This window comes from Herpailurus yagouaroundi, unplaced genomic scaffold (assembly GCF_014898765.1).
Source record: "Herpailurus yagouaroundi ecotype Mexico unplaced genomic scaffold, PumYag 28, whole genome shotgun sequence".
Lineage (NCBI taxonomy): Eukaryota > Metazoa > Chordata > Mammalia > Carnivora > Felidae > Herpailurus > Herpailurus yagouaroundi.
The window spans coordinates 98,753,085-98,762,872 of NW_024412376.1; the positions used below are offsets into that span (position 1 = coordinate 98,753,085).

At 51.2% G+C, this 9,788-nt stretch overlaps 1 protein-coding gene across 1 annotated transcript; it reads left to right on the forward strand.

Moving 5' to 3' along the window:
* The first annotated feature begins 1,687 nt into the window (after nt 1-1,687).
* Nucleotides 1,688-6,912, forward strand: NKX6-1 (NK6 homeobox 1). Its single transcript, XM_040479370.1, has 3 exons — nt 1,688-2,440; nt 4,174-4,346; nt 6,574-6,912. Exons 1-3 carry the CDS (start codon nt 1,771-1,773, stop codon nt 6,835-6,837), a joined length of 1,107 nt encoding a protein of 368 aa, XP_040335304.1. The 5' UTR covers nt 1,688-1,770; the 3' UTR covers nt 6,838-6,912.
* Nucleotides 6,913-9,788: the final 2,876 nt, after the last annotated feature.

The window sequence follows — 9,788 nt, forward strand, 5'->3', positions numbered from 1 at the left end:
ATTAATTTACACAATTCTGAGAGAGCCCAGATGGCCTTTAATTAATCCCTTCAAAAGAAGGAGCTAGGCCAGGGCTGCGCCGGCTGCCCGCTCCATTAGCTCCATTTTACAAGGGACCAGACTGTTCGAGGTGAGGCGTCGCGAGCTCGTAGGGGAAAGGGGGGTGGGTAGGGTAACGCGGGCAGGCGAGGGGGGAGGCGAGGGAAGAATATGAACTGCTTTTCCATAAAAGGTCTGGGTTTTCATTATTCTTCTCTTTAAAAAGTAATACCCTCTTCGTCTCTGCTCCCCCCGCCACTTTTCCATTTTATTTAACACAATTAATTGAGGCGTCCCCTGGCCCCAAGGCGGAACCGCACCACTCGCCAGGCCCCGCCCCCTGGCCCCACCCACAGAAGGGACGGAGATGGGAGGAGGCGGGAACCAAGCGGGCGCGGCACTACGGCTCGTCCTCTTCAGCCAATCAGAGAGCGCGGCGCTCCGGGGTGGGCGCGCCCAGGAGGCGACGCGAGGTCCCAGGCTGCGCGCAATTGGAGACGGTGGTTACGCCCCCGGCCTGCACCCAGCTCCTCGGCCCCGCCCCTCACGGCCGCCTCCGTGTGACGTCCCTCAAAGTTCTCATTTTGGACCCCCACTTCCCCCTCCTTTTTGTCCCCCAGCTAAAGTAGGGTAGGGAGTGATGCAAATGTTTTATTACCTTTGAGAGCTTCATCTGAACTGTCAGGCCCGGAGGGAGAGAGGAGAGAGGAGGGAACAGAGAGAGGGAGTGGAAGCGCTGGAGAGGGTCAGCTTGGCCAGAGGACAGGGCTTAGAAGAACGAAGCCTGTAAAGCCGCGAAGAAATGCGAGAGAGGAGAGGCAAAGGCGGAGAGTGAGAAGAAGAGAGGGTGCTGGGGGGGGGTGGGGCGGGGGTCGCCAGGCCCGTTTGCAGAAGTGGACAGACGAGCGGAGCCGTAACCGAAGCCGTCAGACTTTTCGCACTTAGTCTTTTCTTTTCTGTTCTTTTCTCCCCGCTTTTCTTTTCAATATTGTAACTCTAGTGCCCAGTGGCCCAGAGGAGAAGGCGGGTTGGCGCGCCGAATCCGGGAGCGGCGGGGATTAGTGGCACTGCCCTTTCTGGCACACCGGCCCCGGGCAGAACCGGCGGAGGAAGTCCGCGCAGAGGCGAGATCCTCCCGCGGGCTGGATGCGCTCTCTCCCGGCGCGCAGCGAGCGCCAAGTGCGAATCAGCTTCGCCGCGAAAGAGCAGAGCAGCCAAGTAAGATTAGAGGAGCGCGTCCGGCGGAACCTGGAGTCCTTTGAACCTCCCCAAAGAAAGCGATCCAGTCCCCACACTCCAACATCGAAGCGGAGATTCGGTGACTCTTAACTTTGTTGCAAACTCTGGGGCCGGCCTGGGTTTTGTTTTGCTTATTTCTCTGGGGGGAGAGGATGAGAAGTAGTGCACATTGAGAGGCAAGGAAAAGTGGGAAGAGAGAAGAGACCAAGATTGCATCAGGAACTCCAGGAGCGAAAGGACATCCAAACGCGCCCGGACGCCCCCTGATCTCCGCGAGCCACCGCCTCTCCAGTGGCGTGTTTGGACATTTCTGCTGCGCAGCTTCGAGAGCAACTCTCGGCGGCGGCGTTCTCGGCCCAGTTGGCAGGTCGCCTCCGGGAGCGCGGAGCAACTCCACGCTCGCGCCCTCGGCACTTCTCACTCTCCTGAGCCCCGCCGGGACGCCGGCCGGCGCCCTCGCTGTGTGGCTGACGGCTCCGGCCTGGCCGTGGGATGTTAGCGGTGGGGGCGATGGAGGGCACCCGGCAGAGCGCGTTCCTGCTCAGCAGCCCGCCCCTGGCTGCCCTGCACAGCATGGCCGAAATGAAGACCCCGCTGTACCCCGCGGCGTACCCCCCGCTGCCCGCCGGCCCCCCCTCCTCCTCGTCCTCCTCATCTTCTTCGTCGTCGCCCTCCCCGCCTTTGGGCGCTCACAACCCAGGCAGCCTGAAGCCCCCGACCGCGGGGGGGCTCTCGTCCCTGGGCAGCCCCCCACAGCAGCTCTCAGCCGCCACTCCACACGGCATCAACGACATCCTGAGCCGGCCCTCCATGCCGGTGGCCTCAGGGGCCGCCCTGCCCTCCGCCTCGCCCTCGGGGTCCTCCTCCTCCTCTTCCTCGTCCACCTCCGCTTCTTCCGCTTCGGCGGCTGCCGCGGCTGCCGCGGCTGCAGCAGCCGCTGCCTCATCCCCAGCGGGGCTGCTGGCCGGCCTGCCCCGCTTCAGCAGCCTGAGTCCGCCGCCGCCACCGCCCGGGCTCTACTTCAGCCCCAGCGCTGCGGCCGTGGCCGCCGTAGGTCGGTACCCCAAGCCGCTGGCCGAGCTGCCCGGCCGGACGCCCATCTTCTGGCCAGGAGTTATGCAGAGCCCACCCTGGAGGGACGCGCGCCTGGCCTGCACCCCTCGTGAGTACGATCCCCTGAGTCCAGCTGTGCGTGTTCTGCCCGCTCTTGGGTCCTGGCCCCTGGTGTGCATGGGGATCGGTGCACTATCTTGGCTCCCTAGTAGTTTGGCAGCCCCAGAATCGCACGATTTAGGCTGGGTCAGGGCATTCGTTGAGGGATTCTGGCTTTCCTGAGCTCGCGTGGTTGCGTCCAAGCGCCCCCCTCTCTCCAAGTGTCCAGCAAGCCTCGCGGAGCGGGTGTGCGTGCGTCCGTGTTGAAAACAACGCGGTACTGGGCGTGTGTGTCCTCCGAGGCCCTGGCTACTCTGGAACAGCCTGAGGGGAAACTCAGGCCCGGCCTGGGTTTAAGAGGTGGGAAGGGCAGGAGAGGCCACTGCGCCCCCGCTTACACCCCTGCTTTCTCAGCTCCCGCCTGTCGGCCAGGGCCCCACTCCACCTTCCGCCAGCCTAACTGGCTTCTCTGAGAATCTGTGGGGAACGATAGCGGCAAGCCCTCCACAGCCCTGAGCAGAGCGCATGTATTTGCTGTGCGTCTCGGCCCAGGGTGTCCCCACCTAACCTCTTTGCCTTCGAGGAGCCCACCCCCCCCCCCCTTTCCAGTACACTCGGGCCGTGTGAGCCCATTGAAGACAGGCCAGAGGCAGGAGCAGGAGCAAGCGCCGTCAATGCGGGCCATGCCTCTCCTCTGGGCCTCAGCTTTCTCACCTGCCTCGGCCCCCCGGTGTGTGTGTGGGGGGGGGGGGGTGGCGAAGGGCTGGGACGCCTTGGGCCTGAACATATTGAGAGGCATCGTGGCCCTCAACATCCTAACACGAAAATGAACCAGAGGAAGAACGAAGTGGCGGGAGAAGGACTGGGGAATATGCACATGCCACCAAGACCATGTTTGAAACCGAGGCGTCCCGCAGTCTAATTATCTGGGTAGTTGGCCACTGCCGCGGATGCTCCTAGTCTTCCAGGTGAAGTTCGAGGCCCTGCCCAGGTCTTTTTCTTGCTCTGTTCTTTGCTTTTGACCAAGTGCTCCAAGTTTCCATTAAGTCTCCAGACCTCTTTTGGTGTGGCTGAGCGGCAGTAACTAAGATAAGTTGCGGGAGCCAAGTGGAGTCTCCCTTGGGAAGTCTCGGGACTGAGGGCGGCCTGGGAGGGTGAGGGTGTCGGGGAGACTTTATTGTATTCGTTTTGATGGCCAAGTAGGGACCGCCAACAAAGGCGGCACCCCCTCCCCCCTCGGCCGCAGCGGCGTTAGTTAGACTTGGGGGCGATTTAGCTCTCTTGTGTGCAAAAAACAAGGCGCCCTTTGTTGTGCGGACACAGGTTAGGAAAGCGTTCAAGGAAAAACAAAACAAAACTAGCCATCCTCATGCAAAGTCCCCGGGGCCAAGCGAGCACCGACTGGACTGGGAGGCGAGAAGGGCTTTTTTCCCCCGCATCTCAATTTACTCGGTCCTGGCGATTCGACTCCGGCAAACTTCAGCAATGCGCTCCCTTTCTGTTTGACGTCTGTGCTCGGTAGAAGGTTATTTACTGCTGTTCCAAACACACCCGGCTTTTAAAAACAGGTGGGCGTAAAAAGGCAAAGAGAGACGCGCGGTGGGGCTGGAAGCGCCAGATACTTCTGATGTCTGCCGAAGAATAAGCTTTCCAAAAAACATTGTTTTTTGAGTTCGTTTATTTTCAGTGGAGCCGCTTGTAAACGATCGTTTTTCCCCTTCCCTTGTTTATCTGTTCTTGCAGATCAAGGATCCATTTTGCTGGACAAAGACGGGAAGAGAAAACACACGAGACCCACGTTTTCGGGCCAGCAGATCTTCGCTTTGGAGAAGACTTTCGAACAAACGAAATACTTGGCGGGGCCCGAGAGGGCTCGCTTGGCCTATTCGCTGGGGATGACGGAGAGTCAGGTCAAGGTGAGTGGACCTTGCAAACGTCGAGGGATGTCCTTCCAATCCCCAGCTAGCGCGCGCGCACACACACACACACGCACATACACACGCACACACGCACACCCTCTAACAAACAGCCGTCCGGGGGTGCGGATCTGAGGAGCCGGGGGAGAAGATGAAATCAGCGAAAGGGGTGGGAGTGGGGCTTACAAAGGCCCTGGGGTCTCCAGGCGGGCAAACTGTTGATGAACAAAAGGAATCAAGCCCCCGCCTTTGAAATTAGGTTAATCTAGATAGCAGCATGTGCTGGGGGAACTCGCCATTATTAGAGAATAAAAGCATTACCGAAATATCAGCCCTGAGAATAGATCAGGCCAGTTAGATAGCTCCTATTTATTCTATTTGTAAGGATATTCAAGCTTTTGTTTGTCAATTCAGGCTCCGCGAGTTATATGATTTCCTTATGTAAATCAACCTGATAGAGCTACTATATTAACTAGCAGGTTAAAACAATATCCACAGGATCCAACCACTTTGCAAGGATGAATCTACTTTTAGTTTAGTTGAAGGCCATAACTTTGGAATAGCAATTTTCCAAATGAATTGACATTATTATTGTATTATGAAAGAATTCTAAGTTTATCAACACTTGTGAGATATATTACAGTCTGTGACATTTTATAATTAAAATGTCACATCTTATAATTGAGTTATACAGTATATTTCCAGGGAATCAAATCTGAGAAATCTTTCCCTGAAAAATAAAAGGATTGAGCCATCGAGGTAAATGAAACCTAATGGTTTCCTATATTTCCTATATTCCCTTTTGTTTCTCTTCTTCAGTTTATTATAGTTGGGACTTTTGGGGGGGGGGAGTGTCTGTTTTCATTAGTAATATTGTTGCTTCTTAAATTAAGTAGGAATAACTGTTAGCCACGTCTGCTGGTTAGAGTGTATTTCCCCCGGGGGGCAAGCATCATAAAATGCATTTCAGGAGTGATTTTGTATGTGACCATTAGAATACCATCACAGTTAAAATTATTTTTGCAGTGGTTGGTACAGAGCCTACCACAGTAATCTGGAAGTCTTCATTTGTCACCGTAAATATGTCTATGTGGCTGGAAGTGAATTATTATAGCTGTATAAGGAAAATAAAAATCGCTTTCTTCACAATTCTGATTCTCTAGATAAAATACATAACGGATGAGAAAATGGATGAGATGCATAAAGAGAGGATAATGTTTGGGAAATTGGTTGCTTATGGCTGATGCTTTAGGTTAAAATATGTATATCAAACATGATCTCAAACATTGTGAATAGGCTTAAAATATTTGTTATATACAATACATGTCCTGGAGAGGAACAAATTAAAATAATATTTGAAAGACTAGGCATGCTAACAGTGGGAAGTAATGTAATCAGCAAAATTTCACTTTTAAAAAATAACTAATGAAAATTCTAGCTTGATTTGGTTTTATGAAAAACATTTAAGTCAGAGAGAGACACACACACAAACTTCTGTGATGATTTTGGCTAACCTATTCAATATTTTCATACATTCATATTGATTATTATTAGTGATTAGAGATTTCCGGTCTTGGCAAATCTTTTTTTTTTTTTTTTAACTTTACATGGTACATTACAAGTGTAAATGGGGAGGGGCGCGTTTACCTACCGTGTTTGTGTGGATTCAGCCTTGAGATACGTGAAAGAGACAAATATCCAAACGTGAAAAGGAGAGCAGAGGTGATGGGGCCGAATGCTGTGCTTTCTCCCGGAAATCACACCAAACAGCAAGTACACTTCAGGCTGTTTGAAAGTCTTAATCTCAGAAAGTAAATAGCAAATAAAATCACAGTCATGATAAGTCAAATTTAGGAAGGTGAGAAGTTCTCGCGTTCCGACTGGAGAGAGGAAAGCGGACTCATTTTTAGGGGAACTTATTTTCAGTGTCCAAGTTTTTTCTCTTCTGAGAGATCGCTCACTGACAACTTCAATACTCTTGTGTTCCTATCGCTATGGCAACGGCAGGCCGTCGATCGGTGCCTGACACCCGGAGGGAGCTGGGGCGGTGGAGACGGACTTTGGCGGCCCAAACAAGGGAGGTCTCTGAGGGAGGGTGGCGGGCTGTCAAGGGCCCGCCCGCAGGAACGACCAGGGGCAAGTGGGCAAAGCAGCGTGTGCCCGGAGCGGCTGGCCTTCAATCCCTTCCCCCACTGTCTCCCCTCGCCTCCCCTTTCTTGGCCCTCAGGTCTGGTTCCAGAACCGCCGGACCAAGTGGAGGAAGAAGCACGCGGCCGAGATGGCCACGGCCAAGAAGAAGCAGGATTCGGAGACCGAGCGGCTCAAGGGGGCCTCGGAGAACGAGGAGGAGGACGACGACTACAACAAGCCTCTGGACCCCAACTCGGACGACGAGAAGATCACGCAGCTGCTGAAGAAGCACAAGTCCAGCAGCGGCGGCGGCGGCGGCGGCCTCCTGCTGCACGCGTCCGAGACCGAGGGCTCGTCCTGAGCGCTCGCCGCCCCCGGCGCCTGCCCGGCCTCGGGCCTCCGCCCCGGGGACCGCGCGCGCCCCCGCCTTCCCGCCCTTCGGGGCCCCGAGGACCCGGCCCCCTGCCGGGGCCCTTTGCTATTTTCTGAGATGTACATATCTATTTTTTTAACCTACAAGTTGAGGGGGGCAGGGGGAGAGAGACACTCGGGGGCGGAGGAGAAGGCAGAGAAGTCCACGAAATGCACTGCATAGATAACGCAACCGAAACCCGCCTCGGGCCACCCTCCCAGCCCCGCTCGGGCCCCCAGACGCGTACCCCGGGCGGGAGCTGCCGCGGGGCCCGCACCGTCCCCTCGCGCCCGAGGCCCCGCGGGCGGCCGGGGCGGGGGCGCCCAGAGGTGTTCTTCGAGGCTCCACACCCGGCGCGGGGACCGCAGAGCCACGCGGGCGGGCGGCCGCCCCAGGTGGGCCCCCCACAAAGTGCTGTGCCGACTAAAGCAACCTGTTGAAGGCTCTTTGTAAATAAATCGTGAGTCACACTGACTAGAAGTTACTTTATTGTGAATATTTAAAATGTAAAATGCCTTTTTGAATTTGGTATAAAAAGACGGCCCTCCTTCTTTCACCCTTACCCCCTTTAAGAGCTACTCAAACCACACGTTTTCCTTTTATTTTGAACTTAATTTGAGAAGCGCAGAGAAGAATGTTCCCCCCCCCCCCCCTTTCCTACTCCACCCCCTCGCCTCTCGCTCCTCTCCCGGGTTTGGATTTGTTCAATCTCACTTTTCCCTTTGTCCCTTACTGTTGGTCCCTGACCACCCCCTGGCCCCGCGCCCCGCTCCAGCCTCCAGGACTTGACGTAGAAGACGTGGAACCAGGGAAGGCCTCAGACCTGTCTCTCTGTTCCTCTCTGAAATTGCACAGTCGTTTGTTGCTATTTATTAGTGATTTAAAGAAAGTATTGGGGAGGGAGGGGCTACAATAGCTTGTATTTAATTTAATTCCTTTCTGATAAAAATGCGTGTTAAAGTAGATGGTGGGAATTGTTACAACTGCTCTGGGTCAGAAACATAAAAATCCATTTAGTTGCTGTAATTGAATTTGAAGTGTTTTGTATCATAAGAATACTATAGACTATGTATATTGTTTTCTTTTTTAAGCTAATAATGGTGATATATTAGCATCTTTAACCTTTATTAATTTATATAAGGAATTCGGTTTGTAAAGAGAAGAGAACCCCCTTTGCAAGACCAGTTAAATGTAATGCACTTTCTGTTTCAAAGGATAAATCAAATTAAAAAACAGTTTGAAGACGTCTGTTGCCTTGAATGGAAGGGTACAGATCATCTGATCTCACCAGAGATCTCAAAAGTCAAGACCACAAAATTGTTATATTGGTTTCTTGGGTAAAATAGCTGCTATTTATTTATTTATTTATTTATTTATTTATTTATTTATTTATGGGGTCGCATCTCTCATTCTTTTGGATTAGAAAGATTAAAGAAATGCAGCCCCACTCCTATGGCTTCTTGAAGAGACTTGTCTAAAAGGCTGCTTCTGATGTCTGTGTTGTCTAATTTTTTCCTGATCGCTTTTTCCTTCTGGAGAGCGTCCCTGGAGGGTTTTAGGAAGGCCTCATTTCCATATATCCAAGATAGTTCCTTAGTGGAGCCCTAGCTCGCTTAGCTGAGAGGAGGCAGTGAAGCTTGCTGGGGCAACAGCATTGCTGTTTGATGTTAACATTTACCCACCCCCTGTAGCTTGGAAGAATGTTGAATTTGGTGGAAAGACAGGAACCTTGATTTTGTTAAACACTACAATAAAAAAGGATGAATTTAAAGAAAGCTTCTTCTAACTTATGCGAAAGTCTTTAGGGTTATGGAATCAATGTCACAGCTTCTGTAGCTGAATTTTTGCAGGGGTGGAAAAAAAGGAATCCTAGGGAGAGGGCTGTATCACTGTCTTGGGATCTTTTTGTTTTCAGACACTCAGTTAGAGCTCAGTGAAATATAGTTATCCCCTTAGTGTTTCAGGTTAATGAGCTTGTGTTCAAAGAGAGAAAAATCAATAGAATTCAGTAGATTCTTCAGGCTAGCGTTAGGTAAAGAAAGTGTGGGTCTTTTTGCTCCCTTGGAAAAAAAAACTGTGAAAACTGGGAATGAGATTGCCTGAAGGAAATTATTATAGAATATATTCTTGATGGTATGGTGTAATGGAAAGAAAGGATGCAAATCTGCTGTTTCTTTTCTCTAATTTGTGAAGTTCCCAAAAGGTTTTAAAGTTCCAAATTTGCATTCTTAGCAAGACTGAGGTGTATATCCTATAGAGAGGCAGATATTTCAAAAGAGGTTTTGCTGTGCTGGGGTGATGTAATTTGAGTCTTAGCTATAATAAGAATTTCATTTTTTCCTTCCTTCCTCCCTCCCTCCCTTCTTTCCTTCCTTCCTTCCTTCCTTTGTTCCTTCCTTCCTTCGTTCCTTCCTTCCTTCCTCCTTTCCTCTTCTTTCCTTCCTCCTTCCTTCTTCCCTCTCTTCCTCTCTTTTCTCTCTCTTTTTATGAAAGAATCTGGGGAGAGGGCATTGTGGAAAATCTATTATTGTAATACTGTGTGCTTTATTACTGGTTAACTTGCAACCAATGAAAGTGTCTTATCAACTTCATTACTACTTTTTAACCTTTTCTGCTTTGAAAAGGCAAGCAACTTTTTACTTGTTCCTTCTTCCTAAGAAAACAAAAATTTACAAGATAATTAGAAATGCTAATCTTGGAATATAATTATTATTATTATTAGTAGTAGTAGTAGTAGTAATAGTAATATGGTAATATCAATCATAGAAAACTTGGAACCAAGACTGAAGCTTTCTTTCAAGAAGCAAATAGGGTTACAGTATTTATTCCAAGTTAGAAATGTGGAAAGACACCTCTTCCAATTCCTTTAGGAAGCATTCCCTCTGAGCTCTTCATGTTTA

Bases quoted from the DNA above. Each gene is read 5' to 3' on its own strand.
- NKX6-1 (XM_040479370.1), top strand. From the start codon at position 1,771: ATGTTAGCGGTGGGGGCGATGGAGGGCACCCGGCAGAGCGCGTTCCTG. The intron at 2,441-4,173 runs GTGAGTACGATC...CTGTTCTTGCAG, and splicing joins GCGCCTGGCCTGCACCCCTC to ATCAAGGATCCATTTTGCTG. The intron at 4,347-6,573 runs GTGAGTGGACCT...CTTGGCCCTCAG, and splicing joins TGACGGAGAGTCAGGTCAAG to GTCTGGTTCCAGAACCGCCG.